Here is a 21892-nt window from a genome sequence, read left to right on the forward strand (position 1 = left end):
AAAGTATGTAGGATATTGAGGAAGCAATGTCTAGCTAGTGGTTGAGTATAAGTTTGAAGTTCAAGAATGAATGCGGGACTGGAGATTGGGACTTTTTTTTTTTTTTTTTTTTGAGACAGAGAATGACCGGGGGGGGGGGTGGGGAGGGCGGAGAGAGAGAGAGAGAGAGAAAGAGAAAGAGAAAGAGAAAGAGAAAGAGAAAGAGAAAGAGAGAATCCCAAGCAGGCTCTGCACTGTCAGCACAGAGCCCAATGTAGCACTCAAACTCATGAAGTGTGAGGTCATAACCTGAGGTGAAATAAAGAGTTAGATGCTTAACCGATTGAGCCACCCAGGTGCCTCTGGAGGCTGGGATTTTTGAATCCTTAGTATATGGGTGCTAATAAGACTAATGCAGGACTTTTAAGGCAACTTAATACAGACATTCTTTCCAAGGGTAGCAAATTACCTCAATGAACTTGAATTGGTAAGAAGTTCTTTATCCTGTCTCTTCTGGTACATTAAAACTTCAGATGGTTTAGGGGCAAGGGAGGGCATGCTGGATTAACAAGACTATTTTAATAGCCTTAATAGTACATTCCAGCCACCTCCCAGTCCAAGATCACCTTACACTAACTCCATGCTCCTTGATCCCTGAGGCCTCTAGTGTATATTTTTATAGCAAAGGGAACCTGGGTTCTCTATCATGAATCTTCAGCCTCCCACATTTCATTCTTCATATTTTCATCAAATCTAAGAAATAAGCAGTGTGAGTTCTTATAACACATGGACCTCTCTGCCTTTCTTCTGCTTCTTCCGAGTACAGAGTACCTTCCATCTTTCCTATCCCCTCCCCTGCCAGTTCAGTGACTCTGGCTCCTGAGCTCTGTAACTGGCACAGGTTGAATTTGTGTCTCAGCAAACTTACAAATTACTGCATGTAATGGATTTTGGGGATCATTTATAAATAATTGAAATCATGAATGTTAAATTCTTGAATGCCAAAAGTCTACTGAGTATCAATATTTCATGAAGTTCCATAAAGAACATTATGAATTCCAGCTTTTGTGCCTCTTCAAATATATTTGAGAACACCTGATCCATAGTATTGATATCTGTGTCTTTATCACTCCTTTTTCTTTTAGAATAAATTATCATGTTAAACTTATTCCTTGTGAAGATTTATTTTAAGAAACAGTAGGGACAGTTGAAATAATGTTAAACATTTTATATCTTATATTTCATTTTCTTTGGTTTGTTTTTTATTTTTTAAATGGCAAAAAATACATGCTATTGTCAGAAAATAGAATGTCAGAGCATGTGGAGTATAAAGTGAAAATCTTGATTTGCCTTATCCTTCAGTCCCATTGGCCTTACTAATATTTTGGTTTGTATCCTTCTAAACCTTTTATTTTGATTTGTACAAGTAAGTATACACATAGGTATATAGGTTTTTTTTTAAAGCTAAATGGAATCATAATATATATATATATACATATATATATGTGTGTGTGTGTGTACATATATTTAATTTTTAATTTAAAAATCCTTAGATACATATATAGAGAGATCTATTCATTTTCCACCTCTGCACGGTGTTTCATGGTAAAAATGGATTCTAATTTATTTAACTACTTCCCCAGTTGTGTCCTTTTTTTTCCCTATCATGACTGACAGGATGTTGAGTGGGATTTTTTCCCCTCTATCATCTGAGAACTGCTGCTGAGGCCCAGAGCTGGGGACAAAAGTACTAAGTGTAGGTATCTCATGTTTGAAAGGAGCCCCCAGCAGTGGTAGCCAGGCCTTTCCTTGTGAAGCTTATTGAAAGATTTGAGAAGTGTTCACTACCCAACCCCCAGGCTTTATACAAACAGAACTGAGAGGCCAGAAAATTTTAAGATTTAGGGAGTGCTGTGTTTGTAGGGAGACGTTATGTTCTCTCTTTTGAAAACCCAAAGTGCAAGAGAATTCATTGTGGAATTTAGAGATGCCAACAGGAAATAAGAGACTGGCATTTTATTGAACATCTGCTAACCTGCCCTACTTCTACTTAAACGGGGAGAAAGAAAATTGGTGAGTTGACCCAGTGGGGAACTGCCAAGTGGGGAGGTGGGGCAGGATTGCCCCATTCCCACCCCAGAGTTCTAGTCCCTGGCATTTGTCAGTTGGTCCTGTACTGGAGGGAGAGGAGATTGGGTTGTAACTGAGCAGCTTGGGAGAAAAGAGTGTGTGTTATAGACAGGTGTGGCATGAATGCCACCAGCTGAGGGTCAGCTCCAAGAGGTACCCAAACAATTGCCTTTCCCATGGGTTATTTATTATTATACAAGAAACATAAGAACTAGGTTCCTTTTGCAACGTCTTTAGTCAGTTTGGATTGCATTTTAAAGTTACATACTATGTTTCTTAAAAAAGAAAAGACTATCAAAACATTTAAGTAATTAGTCCCAAAAAAGTCATGCTAATTAGTATCTTCTCAGGAAATTTGAGCCATTGGCTATTAAGTAATATTAAAACCAGCTTTCTCCAGATGGCAGGCCAGCATACATGAGTCCTTAGTTATAAATTGGTGTGAACCTTCGTATATACCTGTTATGTTGTCATCACATCCTAGAAGTGGTTACCAGCAAGACCGAAGTTTATCTGACAATGTTTCCACTCCACAGGATGTATAAGTAATTAAAAAGTTGTTTTTAATAGGATATGACTAGGTTTAATGTTTCTGGTGGTAAGTACAGATTAAAAAGGTTCTGCAGTGCTAATGAGAATATTTACTTGGTTCAAAACACCCTTTGGTTAAACTGAAACTTTTGTTCAGACCACTTCAAGGGAGTCATATTTATTTTCTCAGTCTTTCATGACATACCTTCATACCAATTTTTTCTGTGAGGGAGGAGCAGTTTTATTTTAGCTAAAGGAAAAAAGTCATGATTATATTTAGAGGGCAGAAATAAAGTGTTGCAATAACTTAGAAATTATAAAGACAGTTCAAGTTAAGAGCATGACACATTATTGAATGGGGAATTTAAAAGACTAGTAGTTTTGGGGGGAAAGATTATATTCAATTGGAAGCAAAGTTGTATTCTCTTATGTTTCATTTGTATTTTTCTGGTTATTTTTCAGTGAATGTTTGACATAATTGTAAAGGTTTGATACAGCTGTATATTCCTTTTCTAATAACTGTAGATTGTTTTAAAGCTACCAAATTAGAGACATGGAAAAGAGCATTTTAAATAATTTTAAAATGTGAATCTTGAAGTTTAAAAAATATAATATTGAATGAATCTTGCAATTTCATGCCTTTTATTAAGTTTACATATTTCTTTTAAAGTACGTTTCATTTATTTCTAGTATCTTCTTTCTGATTTACCTTTTAGGAAATGCCGCAGTCATCTTCTGCAATCATATTAAATAATGCAGAAGTAAATAAAAAGAAGGCTAATACACAGAGAAGTGAAATCCCAATAGAGGAACGTGGTAAGGTTCCTGAACATAAGATTATTATGAAAGGAACACGAGATAAAGAAGGCAAGATGATGGACTGTTCTGAGGGTTACTTGACTGCCCAGGGCAAGTCCTTCCACGAGGAGTCTCAAGGATCTCCTCCTGAGTCCAGTTCTGATCTCTCCAATCCTGAAACTTTGCATGCAAAGGCAACTGATTCAGTTCCACAAGGTTCTGAAGAAAACAAGATCAAGAGGACATCCTGTATGTATGGGGCAAACTGCTACAGGTAAAATGAAATTACAGGTAGCAAGAAATTCTGTTGTTTCCATAGCATGTAGCTATGTGGTACATGTGTGTTAAAAGCCTAATAAAATACATTGGCCTAAAGGTTAGGAGCTTTATCATGTTTCTACTGGTTTGCACTGTCTCAGTATTCATTCCTGCAAATCCTGCTAGAGACTTTCAAGATACTGTGAGGGAATTAAATGTTTCATATGTAGACATGCTGATTAATGCAAGGACATGAACTAGGCAGTCCAGACTTGAGAATTTAATCACCGAGACCTAAACACTTGCTTATGTAATGTCTTATTTAGATATTAGAAAGATGACTTCATAAACAGTTGTAGTATATAATGTAACTATCAAGAGAATTGTAAGTTGTGTTTAAGGCATTCTGCTGGTGCTTTTTTCTTTATATTTTTCTACTTGTGTTTGTGAATCACCATGATACTTTGTTTTGGGACCAGGAGAGCTCTGTACCGAGTAGATGTCATGAGTTTTGTTTTTAACAATGTAGCTCATTGATTCAATTTCTGGAATAATTAGATGTGTATTGCTTGGTTTCCTGCCATATCTTACAAATTATTTTTTGTAGTATATCTAGAACTCTAGTATACCCTATTAATTATTTTTTCTGTATATTTGCCACCCTCCTAGGAAGAATCCTGTCCATTTTCAACACTTCAGTCACCCTGGAGATAGTGATTATGGAGGCATACAAGTCATGTGTCAAGATGAGGCTGATGAGCGGCCTGAATGTCCCTATGGAGCATCTTGCTATAGGTATGTACACTTGAAATGTTAGCTGTATTCCTTTTCTCCTTAATCTCTGTTCTATGTTCAGAAGCAATTGCAGGCAACTTCTCACTTCAAGCCTTTTACTTTTTATTTATTTATTTATTTATTTATTTTTATATATGAAATTTATTGACAAATTGGTTTCCATACAACACCCAGTGCTCATCCCAAAAGGTGCCCTCCTCAATACCCATCACCCACCCTCCCCTCCCTCCCACCCCCCATTAACCCTCAGTTTGTTCTTAGTTTTTAACAGTCTCTTATGCTTTAAGCCTTTTACTTTTTAAACGTCCATAGATAGCAGCTTTTCATTTTGTTCAAAAGTAGGATTATAATGTTTCTTTTAGATAAACATAAATTGTTGAAGTTATTAACCTTGTAAGTGCCTGAATTTGTTCCTCATTTCTAACTTTCCAAAATGCAAATCAGGTAATTGAAAAGCTGTCGATGCTACCCCATTGTACACTCTATCCAGACTCCTTAGTGTGACATAAATCAATTCAGGATGTTATCTCTGCCTTCCTCAACTCCTGCCACTCCACCATTCTTGCCAACACAGGAAACTCGATCCTCATAGAAGAGTGCCTTCTCCTTTTTCCTTTCATAGCATCTTTTGCCTGTCTGTGTCATGCACAGTAGAATTTACCTTATGAGATTGCATTTGTTTCTTTACTGGAATGGCATCTCCTCCAGACAATTAAGTTTCTCAACAGCAAGGACTATTTTATCCTTGTGTCTGCAACTTTGTTTAATGAATGAATGAACTAGAAATAAATCAAAATACCAAAGAAAGTAGTAGTGATTCCAATCTTAGAGAGCTTTAATTCCAAACAGCTATCTTTCTTAGATAAATTTGGAACACTTTACAGAACCTACTGTTCTATTTGAAGTTGTTACTGTTTCTATGATTGTGGTTTTCAGTTGGAATGCAGGATAATCCTCTGAGGCTAGAAAGAAAAATCAGAAAGCTTATGCCTTATTATTTGAAAATTGCTTTGTTTCATTCCAGCAGAACATCTTGCAGACCTCTGCATATGCAGGTGACATATTTATGAAGAGGGGCATTGCAGGCATTGATAAAAGTATGACAGTTTAAAATTAATTTTATTGCGATAAGGGTATCTATTTAGAGAGAGAAAATTGGAATCCTAATTCACACCATAGTCAAAAACTGGATTCCAGATGGATCATAGAACTAAAACGTGAAAGAAAAAAACAATAAAGCTTTAAAGATATGTGTAAAAACATTATTTCATAGTCCCAGACTAGGAATTGTTTTCTAGAACAAGATAAAAAAGCAATAACTAAAATGGAAGACATTTAATTATTTGACTACATTAAAATTAAGATTTTTTTATACATCAGTAGACACTATTAAGTGAAGATAAGCTACAAAATGAGAAAAAAAAATTGCAACCACATAATTGATAGTTGGTGTATATCCAGAGTACAGAAAGAGGACTTAACCAATTGCTACTGTTTTTCTCTTAGTGACATGTACAGGCTTTTTGTCCAAAAGGAAATCCAAATAGTGAATAAAGTTATGAAAAAGTACTCAGTATCATTATTAATTAGGGAAATTTCACACAAGCATGTACACACATGTGCATACATGCACACACAGACACACACACACACCCTTGAAGTAACTAATTCCTTGCTCCCTTTTATTCATTCAACAGATATTTCCCAAAGAATCATTAAATGCCAAGTACTGATGAAACAGTGTTGAGTGAGATTACTTGTAGAAGAAATGTGTGTCTGTCTGTCTGTCTATCTATCTATCTTTAGAATAAAATACCTTTCACAGCTCATGGTGCCATGGTGATATTCCTTTTCCTTTTTAGGGAACTTTAGGGAATATTTTAGGGAACTTTTGTAATATAGAATTTTATTCATATCCATAAGTGGGGGAAATGTAGAACAAGTTCCAATGAAGCCATAATTTGTTTTCTAGTATTCGCCAATATTGTTGCATCTATACTTCCCTCTCCTCCACCTGCTATCCCTACCCCTAGATTATTTTGAAGTAAATCCTTGATGTTGTATCTTTTCATCCCATTTTATTCATAGGTATCTTAGGGTATATCACTAAAAGATAAAGACTTTCTAAAAATATACTACAACACCATTATTAAATAAATATCATTTAGATCCTATCAGGTATCCCAGTTCTCTTATAGTCTGTCTCTCTCTCCCTCTCTTTTTTTTTTTCTTTGATTTAGGAGCTAGTTAAGGTCCATATATGGCAAAAGGCAGCCGTGTTTCTTAAGTTATTTAATCAATAGGTTCCTCTTCCTTTTTTTTTCCTTGAATGTATTTGTTGAAGAAAGCTAACCATTTTTTCTTAGGAGTGTCTGATTGTCTGGATTTTGCTGACTGCATTACCAAATTGTCATTTATTATGTTTTCCTGTATTTCCTAATAATTGGTATTTAGAGCTAGAGACTTGATCAGATATCAGTTCTAAAAATTGTAAAAGTTGCCTGGTCCTATGAATATCATGTCCCTCTTAGTCTCTAAACTGCTTCTTGCTATAAAGTCTCCTTTGTCTAATACTTACAAATGTTTAGGGGTTGCTCTTGATATACTATTATTATTAATTTATAATTTAGTTTTGTTGTGGTCATACATTTTTTAGAATTTATAATGTATTGAAATTTGGTTTTGGCTCAGCATATGGTCTGTTTTTGTTGAACATATTATGTGCACTTATATATGCTGTGATTTGGGGGAAGGTTCTGTAAGTGTCAATCTGGACAGGTAGTTATAGTGTTGTTCATGTATTTGTTATCTTTGCTGATTTTTTTCTGTAGTTGTTCTATCAGTTACTGAGAAAAGGATGTGAGAATCTCCACTGTAATTGTGGGTTTGTCTATTTCTTCTCTTAATTCTGTCAGTTTTAATTAATGTACCACCTGTGGTCTGTCCGCAGTGGAAAAGCCATAAAAATGGGAAACTCACTCAAGCTTCTCCCTTTTTCCATGTATTGACTCCCCTCTGCTTTTGGTAGCTTTCCATTGCCTTAAGATTATGGTTTGTTTGTTTGTTTGTTTTTTAAGGTTATTTATTTAATTTTGGAGAGAGAGACAGAAAGAGAGAGAGCACAAGCAAGTGAGGGAAAGGAAGAGAGAGGGGGAAAAAGAGAATTCCAAGCAGGCTCCATACTGTCAGCACAGAGCCCGACATGGGGCTCGAACCCATGAACCCTGAGATCATGACCTGAACTGAATTAAGAGTCGGACACTTAATTAACCAAACCACCCAGGCAGCCCAGGATTATTGTTTTTATATTTTTAACAGAGTATAATTGTTACCTGCGGGAGGTTTAGTCTGATATGATCTCCTTTGTCATTACCAGAAGTAGAACTTCTATTTTGTGTAATATAATATAGCCACTCCAGCTTTCATTGCTTAGTGTTTGTGTGATGTCATTTGTCATCCTTCTACTTTCAACCTGTGTCCTTATGTTTATTTACTTTTTATTTTATTTTTAAAAAAATTTTTAATGTTTATTTATTTGAGAGAGACAGAGCATGTGCAGAGAAGGGGCAGAGAGAGAGGGAGACACAGAATCAGAAACAGGCTCCAGGCTCTGAGCTGTCAGCACAGAGCCCAACACAGGGCTTGAACTCACGAATGGTGAGATCATGACCTGAGCCAAAGTCGGACACCTAACCAACTGAGCCACCCAGGTGCCCCCCTCTGTCCTTACATTTAAAGCCTGTCTCTTGCAAATGACATATAATTGGTTCACTGGTTTTATTTTTAATCCAGTCTGACAGTCTGCATTTTCAGTGGATTGCTAGTGCAATTACATTGAATACAGTTGCTGTGTGTGTGTGTGTGTGTGTGTGTGTGTGTGTGTGTGTGTGTTTTGAGAGAGAGAGAGAACACTCAAACAGGGGAGGGGCAGAGAGGGAGGGAGACAGAGACTCAAGCAGGCTCCACACCCAGGGCAGAGCCCAACACATGGCTCAGTCACACAACAGTGAGATCATGACCTGAGCCCAAATCAAGACTCAGACGCTTAACTGACTGAGCCATCCAGGTGCCCCTAATTATAGATATTTTTAAGTTTAATTTTATCATTTCACTATTTGTTTTCTACTTGTCCCACATGTTCCTTGTTCCTTTATTCTTTTCCTGGCCTCTTGTGGGTTGATCAAGTGTTTTTCATTCCATTTTTTTTCCTTCATTAACTTTTTAGTTATATATTCTTTTTTTCTTTCTTCATTACTTACATTTGATTTTAATAAGCATCATTGACTTATTACAGTCTACTATACAGTTGGTTCTTTTACCACTTCCCAAAGAGAACAGTAATCCTACGAGTCAATTTAAGTTCGTTTACTTTCTCTTTTGCCCTTTTTGAAAAAATATTGCTGTCATATATTTCCACCTCTAGATGTGTCAACTTGTAAGGCATTGCTATTATTTTCTTAAGTTTTAAGCATTAGCATTCACTTCCATTTATTGACGTATTTATCATTTTGGGTAGCCTTCATTTATTTCTGAAGTTTTATCCTTTTATCTGGGACAATTTTCTTAGTCCTAGGAACTTCTTTTCATATTTCTTTAGTGAAAATCTTATGGAAGAAGATTCTTTCAGCTTTAATGGGTCTGAAAATATCCTGATTGATTGATTGTTTGATTGATGACTCTTCACTGGGTGTAGAATTTGAGCTTGACAGTTTTGTTTTCTTTCAGCACTTTGAAGATGTTGTTCCATTGACTCTTGCATCCATAGCTTCTGTTAAAAGTTGATCAAGAGTCACATGTTCTACTGACTGAGCCACCCAGGTTCCCTTCATTGCTTTTACTTTCAACAGTTTCATGTGTTTCTAGATATGATTTTTTTTTTACATTTATCCTATCTGGGGTTCACTGAACTTTTTTGAAGGTTGATGTCTTTGTTAGTTTGAGGAGACTGCTTAGCTGTTACCTAGTTTCTCAGATATTACTCTGCCCCATTCTCTGTCCTGTCTCATTCTTCTACTCTAATTAAGCATGCCCCATATGTCTCTTATACATTGTTTTATTATTTCCATTCTTTTTTTTTTTTTTTACACTTCTTTGCTTCAGATTGGATATTTGCTATTGATTGTCTTAGAGTTTAGTAATTCTCTCTTCTCTTGTGTCTAGTCTGCTAATAAACCTATCCAAAAAGTTCATAATTGCAGATATTGCATTTTGTGCATGTTATCTTTCATCAGTGAAGGCCCCCCTCTGTTTGGGTAGGAGCTAGTCATCTCTGTCCAGTTAGAGATTTAGATAAGTAATACCTAGGTTGATATTTTAATAAAACTCAGTCTGCCTTTGGTTTGTCCCTGTTCCTTTGGCATAACTTTTCTAAACTTTTGATGGAAAAGCAGGTTTCTGTCTTCTCAGCTCTGAAACTTCCCTTTGGAGATTTTGAGCTTAGCCACTTAGGCTACCACCACCCCATGCATCCTAAATTCTGACATGTTTCTTGAGGTGAGACTAGTTATGTGTTTGTTGCCAATCCCTTCTCCCTAGTGGGACTTTATCTGTGAAGCACAACATGAATTAGAGATTTTATTCTGCCTTTTTGAAGTTTCAGACACAGACCTTAAACCTCTCATACTTCCCAGGAACTTAGGAAATGTTTCTTAGGAAGAATCAGCCTTGGGGCACCTGGGTGGCTCAGTCGGTTAAGCGTCCGACTTTGGCTCAGATCATGATCTCACACTCTGTGAGTTTGAGCCCCGCGTCAGGCTCTGTGCTGACAGCCCAGAGCCTGCTTCGGATTCTGTGTCTCCTTCTCCCTCTGCCCCTCCCCAGCTTGTGCTCTGTCTCTCTGTGTCTCTCAAAAAAAATAATAAAATAAATGTTTACTTATTATTTAAAGAATAAATGATTCTTTTTTTTTTTTTTTTAAAGAAAGAATCAGCCTTGTGTTTGGGGTTCTTTTAGTTTTCAAGGTGTCATGACAACCCTGTGAGACCATGAAAAGCTCTACTCGTTTATCTTCTCTCAACTAGAGTTCCTCCAGGTGACTCAAATCTTATTATTCAGCCCACACTAAGAATTGGTAAAGACCTCTAGGGAAGAAAACAGCCAGTGATTGTCAGATAACCTTGGAAGGGTTTTTTCTCAGTGGAATTTAAATAGTCCAAAATTCTCATTGTTCCCACAGTTCCCTCATAAAAATAATTTTTATAGTTTATCAGTTTTTTCCTACTTCTTAAGAGTATTGGCCTGTGATGATGTTCTATATCCTTCTCAAAATCCAAATGTGCCTATTCTTGAGAAGAATGAACATAAAATACAAAACCTTCTTAAAAATAATCAAACGTAGGGGCGCCTGGGTGGCGCAGTCGGTTAAGCGCCCGACTTCAGCCAGGTCACGATCTCGCGGTCCGTGAGTTCGAGCCCCACGTCGGGCTCTGGGCTGATGGCTCAGAGCCTGGAGCCTGCTTCCGATTCTGTGTCTCCCTCTCTCTCTGCGCCTCCCCCGTTCATGCTCTGTCTCTCTCTGTCCCAAAAATAAATAAACGTTGAAAAAAAAAAATTAAAAAAAAAAATAATCAAACGTCAAATACTGTCAAAAATAGTGTCAAAAATTGCTGCCTTTATGTCATCGGTCTCTTTAAGAGAGGTCAGAGGAGAGAGTAGTCAAGAGAAAATACTCCAATGCCAGTGATCCACATATGCTAATAGAAACTTCCAGATCTATGTCTAAATATATTTATATATTCACAGAGTGTATTTTTTTCATCTGTTGAGCTGCTTGGTGTCTTGATTTAACTTAGAGATAAAATCTGAAGATTTTTTTTTTCCCTTGTTAATTTTAATTACAGTACAGAGAGACTCTTGGAGAATGTTAGATCTGATTGCTTACTCTGACTACTATTTTACAAATAAGGGAATGGGAACTAAGAAAGGTTAAGTGAGTTACCTAAGACTCCAAAGCCAGTGAGATCAAAACCAAGTTTCTTTCTTCTCTCCTCTGCTCCAGCATTTCTCTTGGCATGGCCTGACTCCACCATTGTAATGCATAGCTTTCTAAAGTATTAAGTAGACTCCACACCCAGCACATGACTTGAACTCACAACCCTGAGATCAAGACCTGAGCTGAGACCAAGAGTCGAACGCTTAACCAATTGAGCCACCCAGGAGCCCCAGTAGTGGTTATGTTTTATTCAAATGGCAAAGTATTATTTTGGACTTGGAAAAAAAAACTCCAGATAAGGTACTTTGAAGAAATTGTAAGTTTGTTGGATCAACGAAAATTTTTTGGATCACGCCTAGTTACTGAAGCATGATATATATTTATATACTTTTTTTGGTCACATTATTACTATTAGGCAAAAAACACGATGTAGTAAATATATCATTTATCATAATATAACATCACTTTAGTTTTGCAATTTACTCTTTAACAGTCTTGATTTTCAAGAGTGTATCATTGTTAAGCTGTATACCATTTAGTGCTATTAAAAATGATTAAAGAAGACAATTAGGTAATACAAACAAATTTTATTTAACACTTCATGAAGCAGATGGTCTCCATTCAGAGAACTGCAAAATGGGTTGGAAGGTGGGAAGCTTTTAGAGGATAAAGAATAAAGAACAAGGAAGAGAAAAATTGAAAATATCTGGTTGGCTGGAGCCACTTAGTCAACCTTATTTGAGGTAAGAAGAAACAAGGAAATAAGTATAGAGCCCAGACAGAGTTGGTATGGCATTTGGGGATTGGCAGACTGGATATATTGTGTTTCTGGTCAAGCAGAGCATTTATAGAGACATGAGCATTATCTAAATGTTGTTTTGCTGACGTGATACCTCAGGCAGGAGCGGCACCGTCTCAGGGCTCCTTACTTTTACAATGCTGGAATAGAAGCCTACTGTATCAGAATGATAAAATGTTCTAATTTAGTTTGCTTGAAAGCAAGTTTTTATGTAAATGCGTGCTAGATTTTTTCCTAGAGCCACAGAAGAAAAATATTGAAGTCTCACAGATCATAAAATAACCCACAAAAATCAGCCAGAAATTATTACATTTAGAAAATTATATGTGTATGTTTTCTGAAAGTAGAGCTGTGATAAGCCTACATTTGGGAGATGAAATTTACAAGCTGAAACATCTTTGTTTGCTTTTTAATCTTTGAAAATTTGCCTTCACAAAACAGGATAAGAATTATCCTCAAGTAAAAACAATCAGTCTCTCAAGTGAAATACTAGGTTGATTTTTTTTTCTTTTTGCTTTCTAGTTTTTCCTTCTAATTCCTTGAATGTGTGCAAGTCAGTTTCTCTTTTTGATATATTCAACTGCATACAATACACTAAATAATCTTAGTGTATAAGACTAAATAATATTAGTCTTATAATATTATGTCAGCTACCTAAAGTTATATGGTATTGTATTTCTAAGTATTGTTGTCTGCAGCCAAAGTTTTTATCATGATAGAGCAAATATGAAAACACCAAAATGTACATATATGGGTATATGTCATTTTCAACCATTTCTATCCCATGAGTAAAACAGAAAAACCAGTATGAATCACGTATTAAATGCATATTACAGTAAAAATAAAGATTCCTAAAGCCTATATAAGAGGTTGGTGTTTAAAAAAAGATATAGGGGCCCCTGGGTGGCTCAGTTAAGTGTTCGCCTTTTGATTTGGACTCAGGTCATGAGCTCATGGTTCGTGAGTTGAGGCCCTGCATCAGGCTTTAGATAGTACAGAGCCTGCTTGGGATTCTCTCTCTCTCCCTCTCTCTCTGCCTCTTCCCCACTCATGTGCTCTCTCTTGCTCTCTCTCTCTCTCTCTCAAAATAAATATACTTTAATAAATAGATAATTTAAAAAGATACTTAATTATTAAATTTTACTCTTTTCTAGACAACAGGCATTACTAAAATTTTGTTTGACATTCTACTTTTTTAAACCTCACAAAAAGAACTAGATGTTGTTTTAAGTATCTTGCCCATTTAATCTGATTTATTCCTTTTGAGCTGTTTACTACAGTCTGTCAGAAGACTTGCTCAGTTTAATGTTTTTGATTAGGTTAAGGTACTTGTCTGAATTAGAACATTAGATACTTAATATCTAATATAAACTAGTGATTGCTGCGTCTGCCTCTGACACATTCATTTCCTCTGGTGTGTAATAGGATTTAATACAGTGCATTATTCCTGTTCTTGTTTGTTAAATTAAGCACTAACCTTAGTGTGTGTGTACACACACACACACACACACACACACAAATGAATAGAGTCCATCTTCAGTCAGTTTAGTACAAAAATGTAAAGTCAAACTCACATATATTAACTTAGATTTACAAAACTTAAGGCAGGTATGTATTATGCAAATGAAAAAGTCGGTGCCTTGTTGTTTTTTGGAAGCCAGTGACCTACTTCTAATTTTTTAAATTATAATACCTTCTAAGAGGGATGATGTAAGGAAGTGTATTAGTTATCAACTGTAAGTGTTCTCATTGTAATGAATCTACAACATGATCTCTATAATTGAAAGAACACAGTGTTTTGCAACAAGCATAAATCATTGTTAAAAAAGTATATTTGAGGGGTGCCTGGGTGGTTCAGTCGGTTGAGCATCCGACTTCGGCTCATGTCATGATCTCACAGTTCATGAGTTCAAGCCCCACGTTGGGGCCTGTGCTGACTGGTTGGAGCCTGGTGCCTGCTTTGGATTCTGTGTCTCTCTCTCTCTCTCTGCCCCTCCCCCACTCACAGTCTGTCTCTGTCCTCAAAAACAAATAAACGTTAAAAAATAAAAATAAAAAATAAAAAAAAAGTATATTTGATAGTAAATTCATTATCTTTTGTTATTTGCTAATCCAAATTTATAGGTATGCTCTAAAATTTCATTCTATCTCCTGTTTTTGAAAAGTGTCCCAAGTTATTGCAATATTATCTTAATTGATCATGTATGCAAATGTATGCTTCAAACCAGGAGATACTGATTTTGGGGCGTTGCTTCATAAAAATTAGGAATGTGTGTTTAGTGTAAATCTGTTATTATTTTATTTGAAGCAAAATGAATAGGTTTTAATAGGGAAAAACTCAGTTGTCTGGTAGTTGAGATTTCCAGAATCAATCATGTGAGACCTGTCAATCATTTTTAGTTAATAATCAAAGTTGATAGTGTCTTATCCACTTTTATAGGATCTGCACACAGAGAGAGTAACCTGTTATTATTTGTGATGCTTGCAGTTCGTTAGTCATGTGTAAGAATATAATCTTAGAAGAAAGTATCTTAGACTAACTACACTGCTTAGCTGTGCAGTGTTACATAAGACATGGCTATACTTTTTTTTAAACTTCATTTAGAAGTAGCAGTAACCACATCAATTATATTTATATAGCCTTGAAAAAATGTACTGGAATGTCTTCTGTGACTTTGTTTTTCTTGGTCCTTTATTTGAATATGCATCTATTTTCATAATAAGAAATTTGATTACCTTTGTTATGTTTAGTGTTAATTGCACATATATAAGAATTTCAGAGTTCTTTTGGCATAGATAGTAAATTGTAATGATATTCAATTAGCAAATTGGCTACTTTCTAGTATCTCATGCTGGTTACTCTCTTTTTTTATTTAATGAAGACTGTATTTGGTAACTCTTTTTTTTTTCCCTAAATTTTGAGACTTAGATATTTGATAACATAGGATTCATGTTTTTGCTTTAGATTTTAAAATAGATGGTGGCTTTCAAAGATGCAAGATAAATTATTTTGTAATGAAAACAAAAATAATAGTATGATCACTTATTTATTGAGCAAATATTGAGCATCCAATGTACTAGTCACTATTGTAGAAGCTGATGTAAAATAGTACTTCAGGTTCATTTAAAACTTTTGGTATTAAGTTACCAAATCTTTGGAAGTAAACAAAAATTAACAGTATTATTCTGTTCTTGTTACTGTTGCCTAGTTAATCTTTAGGTATTGCATACAGTGGAGAGATAATGGGTTTTTAAGTCGGCAGACTTAGGTTGTAGATGGTTATGCTAACTCTGTGGCATAACTTGGCATGTCATTTGATTTTCCTGGGCTTCAACTCCTCATGAAAACATGGAAAACACAGAGGTTGGATCATTTGTATTCTGGGGTCCTGCACTCAGTAGTGGGGTTATCCAGAACACAGAGCAATTTATTCATATTCATAAAGCGAGACCAGTTATATTCCTGGCTGCTCTTCCTTAACCTTCTTTGCTGTCTCTTCTTTTCTCTACCTGTAATTATCACAGGGCTACAGGGCTTGGTTCTCTGATTGCAGCCCTTCTGTATTCTGTTCTTACTCCTGAGAAGATCTAATTCAATTTAATGACACCAGACTCACACTTTGATAGTTCAAACTTATTACATCTGAAACAGAACTGTTGATTTTTATCATTAGTAAACAACTCTTCCCCAAGTGTTCACCTGTGTAAATGACTTCACCATTCACACAGTATTAGGCCTCAAACCTAAAAGCAGCCTTGATGCTTCTCTTTTCTTCACATGACTCATTCAGTCCATCAGTGGTTTTTGCCATTTCAGCCTTGAAAACATATTAAGACCGTGACCATTTCTTACTTCCCCTACCTCTACTATTTGAGTCATAACCACCATCATCTCTTACCTGAACTACTGCAGCAGCTTCTTAACAGATACCCCTGTTTCTCCTCCTGACCTCCAATAGTTCATTTTCCAAGCAACCAGAGTAATTCTCTAAAATTAAGTCCTGTCATGTTTTCTTACTCAAAATCTCCCAATACTTTCCCACAAAACTCTTTATCATAGCTTACAAGCCCTTCTCTGACTTCATTTCCTGCTGTTTTCTTTCTCACCCATTCTCTTTGAGCTACACAAATCTGTGTGTTTTTCCAGATATCCTAGCTTGTTTCCTACCTCAGGGCCTTAGCAAATTTACAGGTATTTTCTATTTCCTATTCCTAGAGTGTTCTTCCTTCCGATATGTATCAAATACCAATATCATAAAAAGCAAAAATTTTTTTTGAAAATGTGTATTTTAAAATATAACAGCTCCTGAAACCCAGTGTGGTTATGGGTCTATAGTTTTAGGTGTAGAAATTAAAGATTACCATTAATAATTAATAATAATGAGAAAAAAACCAACTCAGAGCCTCAGGATTTTGAGGCCTGCTAAGTTACAGAAAAAGCCATTTGTGAAAAAGATGGATGTAAATCTTTTATGAATGAACTCTAAGTATTTCCATTCATTATTAGGAAAAAGTCCTAGTGGAACTTGGCATTATTCTTGAAAGTTATTTCAGATGCTCAATATGTCCCCATGGAGCTGCACAGAATTGCCACTTAGCCTCAACCCAGGGTTGTATGAAAAAGACATTCTGCTTTGTTATGAAATGACTGATTTTTGAAAATGAGTTATGCATAGGTAAGTGCTAGAAAATATTATATAAATGTGAGAAGTATGGGGAAAATATTCAATCATAATAATATGTATTATTGAAAGCCAAATCAGGTATTTAGTATTAATTGGCAATTACTTTTACTAACACATAGAGTTTCCAAACATTGTTGACTATCTAAAAGCAAAAGTAATTTCTATTTCTTGTTTTTAGTTTTTAAAAAATGTTTATTTTTGAGAGAGAGAGAGAGAGAGAGAGAGAGAGAGAGAGAATGAGTGGGGGAGGGGCAAAGGGAGGGAGACAGAGGATCCAAAGCAGTCTTTGCACTGACAGCAGTGGGCTCAGTGTGGGGCTTGAACTCACAAACTGTGAGATCATGACCTGAGCCAGAACATCAGGTCGAATAGTCACCCAGGCGCCCCATTAATTTCTTTTTCTATAAAAATAGCTGACACCTGGAATATGCTTAATAACCTACAAGTGTTTATACATATATATACATATTTAACCCTTGGAACAAACCCGTGTGAGGTAAGCAGTATTATCCCTGCTTTACAGATGAGTAAATGATGGCTTGGTTTATAGGACTTGTCCTGAATCACACAACCAGTAAAAGGTATAGTTCAAATTCAAAATCAGCTCTTTTGATCCTGAAACCTGAACCCCTTTCATAGCAATGCCAGTGATCCAGCGTTTAATAAGCCAGGTCAGAACAGGTCCAAGACATTTCTTGGCATCCATTTCTTAAGCATTTGTGACTCTGTGTTCCTGTGTTCCTTGCACAGTTGATTGACCAGAGCTAAGTGTCTTATGCTGAGCAGTCGGTATCTCAGGAAACTGATTACAGTGGAGTCTGCTTAATATGATTGTTAGATTTTCATTGTTTCCTGGGGAAGTAATATGAATTGTTAATGGCAGGAAATTCTAACACATTGTAGGCTTAGGTTTGTACAAAAAGGTTCAGTGAGTACTTGGATTATTAACTTTGTGCGAATGTAAAGCAGTTTCAGCACATTGACACTGTTTCCAACCTAATAGAATAGGCATTCTCTGGGATCTTTCCAGTAGAAAAACTGCCTTTCAAAACTGAGGTCTGAAAACATCAGGATCCATCGATTAGGATTTATTTAAAAAAAAATTAAGTATGAACATGAACTGAAAATCTTATCAGTTTAGAAATTCCTAGAAACTGCTTTTTGTATTCCAACCAATTAGAATTTTAAACTTCGATTTGTATTGCAAATGATTCTTTCACATTCTTTTCAACAATTATTGTCTTAAAATAATTTTTAAGTTTATTTATTTTGAGAGAGAGAGCATGTGCGTGCATGCGCATCAGTGGGGGAGGGGCAGAGAGAGAGAGGAAGAGAGAGAGAATCCCAAGTAGGCTCTGCACCTTAAGTGAGTGAAGAGCCCGAACGGGGCTCCAAGCCATGAACCGTGAGATCATAATCACAGCCAAAATCAACAGTTGGACACTCAACTGACTGAGCCACCCTGGCACCCCTCAACAATGATTTTCTTAAGAAATAATAGTAAAGCTAGCAAAAACAAGTTTCTTTTTTTCTTATAAAATAGAAAAATATAAAATATTCCATCATTTTGGGAACTCATGTAAAAGCTTAATTAAAAAACTTTTTTCAAAGAAAAGAGTTGATTATATTCTAGTAGATAAATTTGTTAAGATTACCGTTGAATGCCACCTTGTAGAAGGTGCTATAAAAGGTATCGAAAGGTATAAGAAAAACTCTGTGGCTTCCAGTGACTGATTTGATGGATGATAGAGATAAAAGACACATGTGCACACACACATTTGTGTTGAAAATTTAGATGACAACATAAGAAATTATGTAGTGAGTACCAAACAGTAGATATAGATGACATATTCTAGGGCTGTGTCCCAGTGATTATCGGCATTGCCTTTCTGAGGGAGGTGATTTTAACTTAGGCAATGTATACTTAGAATATTCTTGGCAAAAAGGCTGGGAGCAAGTATCTATCAATGGCAAAGAATCAAAAACTACTTCCCCAGAGTAGAAATGAAGGAAGGGTTGAGCTGCAGATAAAGGTTGGGACTGGGATTATGGGGTACCTTGAAGAAGAAGATAATTTAAGAGTTTAACATTCAGAATACTTATTTTTTTAAAATTTAAATTGCTACATAAACAAAACATGTCTAAAATTTGTTTTTATTTTGAGTATGTACTTTTGCATGTGATATACTATCTTTTCTTTCTTGGCTCATATTCCTCCTGAAGTGTGTCTATTCTGAGAGTTATATTTATCATCAACGAAGAAAATATATTTGGAAATATATCCTAAAGTTCCTAAACAGGAAACTTTTGAACTTATCACAGAGGATAGTTTTTCTTTGTTTTCAAGATAGAGTTTGGCCTCTACATGTGGAAGAGTACCAAATCAACTAGTTGCTTCTGGCCTCCATTGTAGTCTTACACTTGTCTTAAAATAGCAAGTTCTGTGAGAGGGTGGAAACTGTTATTAGAGCCTCAAAGAAACATTTCTCTCTCTAAGGCAGATGAAAATCTGTCCATGGAGCTGAAAATCTTTTTTTTGTTTTCTGAGTACAAAGTTTCATAATACATTTCTCTGCTCTTTTTGGAATATATAAGTATTAAGCTTTTTTTTTTTTTTTTTTTTTTTAGAAATCTTTCATTCTGAAATGGTTTGCCTAGGTAGTATGTAAGGTTAGATTATGTAGATGGGGTATATGAGTGCAATTATGGATGTGTTTCAGGATAATAGAGAAGACAGGGGGCGCCTGAGTGGTTCAGGGGATTGAGTGTCCAACTCTTGATTTTGGCTCAGGTCATGATCTCATGGTTTATGGGATCGAGCCCTGCATTGGGCTCCATGCTGATGGCGCAGAGCCTGCTTGGGGTTCTCTCTCTCTCTCCCTCTCTCTGCCCCTCCCCTGCTTATGCGCTCACTCTCTCTCTCTCTCAAAATAAATAAAATAAACTTAAATAAAAAAGATAATAGAGAAGGGGAACCACCTTCTGCAAACTTGAGGTTGAATCACTACCTGCTCCCCACCTGCATCTGCCTTTTAAAAATGTTGTTTTCACTTTCAGTCTATCTGGCATTGACAACTGTTATCAGCAGTCTTTTAACTGGTATTTGGTGCGTAAACTGTACTTGAGTCTCTGTTAAGTCCTTGGTTTCATTTCTGTACTTTTTTTATTTGAGTGTAATTGACACACAATGTTACATTAGTTTCAGGTATACAACCTAGTGATTCAACAAGTTTATATATGCTGACCACAGTGTAGTCGCCATCTGTCACCATCACTCTTATAGTATCATTGACTATATTCCTTATTTTGTGCCATTTATTCACATGACTTGTTCATTCTATAACTGGAAGCTCTCCTTCACCCATTTTGTCCATCCCCCAGTTCCCTCCCCTCTGGTAACTGTCAGTTTGTTCCTGGTGTTTATAGGTCTGATTCTGATTTTGTTTGTTTATTCATTTGTTTTTTTTTTTTTATTCCACGTGAGAGTGAAATCATATAGTATTTGTCTTTCTCTGTCTTATTTCACTTAGCATAATACCCTCTAGGGCCATACATGTTATTTATTGCAGATGGCACAATTTCATCCATTTTTATGGCTGTGTAATATTCTGGTGTGTGTGTGTGTGTGTGTGTGTGTGTGTATGTGTGTGTGTATGTATATATACACACACACACTACATCTTCCTTATCCATTTGTCTATCGATGGACTCTTAGGTTGCTTCCATATCTTGGCTATTGTAAAGAATGCTGCAGTAAACATATGGTGCATATATCCTTTGGAATTAGTGTTTTTCTTTCTTTGGGTAAATACCCAGTAGTGGAATTATTGGATCATATGGTATTTCTACTTTTAATTTTTTGAGGAACCTCCATACCGTTTTGGAAGAGGCTCTGGTGGCAAACAATTAAGACTGTATTTAACTTTTTAATATTTCTTTTCTTAATTATTAAAGGCAAAGTGGGAAAAGACAGGACTGCTTAAGACCTGAAAAAAAAAATACATTTTAAAAAGAAGGAGAGGAGCTCTTGGTTGGCTCAGTTGGTTGTGTCTGACTCTTGGTTTTGGCTTGGGTTATGATCCTGCAGTTTTGTGGGTTCAAGCCCTGTGTCAATCTCTGCACTGGTGGCATGGAGCCTGCTTGGGATTCACTGTCTCCTCTGTCTCCCTGCCCCTCCCCTACTTGCACTGTCTCTCTCAAAATAAATAAATAAACTTTTAAAAAATTAAAAAAAAAGTTTTAAATCTCAAAAGACCATAAATAGTAACAACAACAACAACAACAACAATGGAGCATCTGTGTAGAGGGTTAACATTTGAAGAATCTCGATGAAGGTATATGGAATTTCAGGGTACTAATCTTGCTACTTTTTAGTATGTTTGATATTTTTTTTTCAAAACAAAAAGCTACCAGTGTGTTTAATTTTAACATACACACACACACACACACACACACACACACACACACAGAGTTTTTAAAAGGTTACCCAAAATAATCTCAGATGACCAACGGTCTTTTTCTAGATTATTGATGAAGAATAATTTTGGTGTTAATGTCCCTCATGTGTCTGTTCTTCCTCCCCTGACTTGTCCAGCATTAATTGAATTTTAATTCAGGCTGAATTAAACACATCAGTAAGGAAAGGTCTTCCCACAAATCATCACAGCAGCTTTGTTCATTTGCACTTCTCTTTGCCGCATTTAAGTTGTCCAGTTTATTTCTCTCAACTTTGAAGTTTCTTTTCCATTAAAAGGTCACATTTGGGTTAATTATCCCAAATACACAATCTTTTGTAGAATCTTTTTTCCACTTTTCAAAACTGCTGAGTTATGGCCCTAATTAACTGTGTGGTTGCAATCTTATACTGTATTAAATGCTATCCTAAAAAGAAGAGATATTAGCAATAAGCAATGTCACTGACACTTGACACAGAGACTGACATACAATTAGTGCCCCATGACTATTTCTGGAACGAGTGATGGATGT

The 21892-nt window shown here is 35.9% G+C and overlaps 1 protein-coding gene across 3 annotated transcripts in view; it reads left to right on the top strand.

Annotated features, from left to right (window-relative positions):
* Positions 1-21892, top strand: part of APLF (aprataxin and PNKP like factor) — a 90911-nt gene that overhangs the window by 56442 nt on the left and 12577 nt on the right. For all 3 annotated transcript variants that reach the window (XM_047069432.1, XM_047069430.1, XM_047069433.1), the window contains exons 7-8: positions 3357-3712; positions 4366-4491. In XM_047069432.1, coding sequence (XP_046925388.1) covers positions 3357-3712; positions 4366-4491 — 482 coding nt within the window. The remainder of the gene's footprint in view (positions 1-3356; positions 3713-4365; positions 4492-21892) is intronic.

This window comes from Lynx rufus, unplaced genomic scaffold, assembly GCF_022079265.1.
Source record: "Lynx rufus isolate CCGP_SWC_20201006 ecotype Redwood Valley unplaced genomic scaffold, mLynRuf1.p SCAF_8, whole genome shotgun sequence".
Classification (NCBI taxonomy): domain Eukaryota; kingdom Metazoa; phylum Chordata; class Mammalia; order Carnivora; family Felidae; genus Lynx; species Lynx rufus.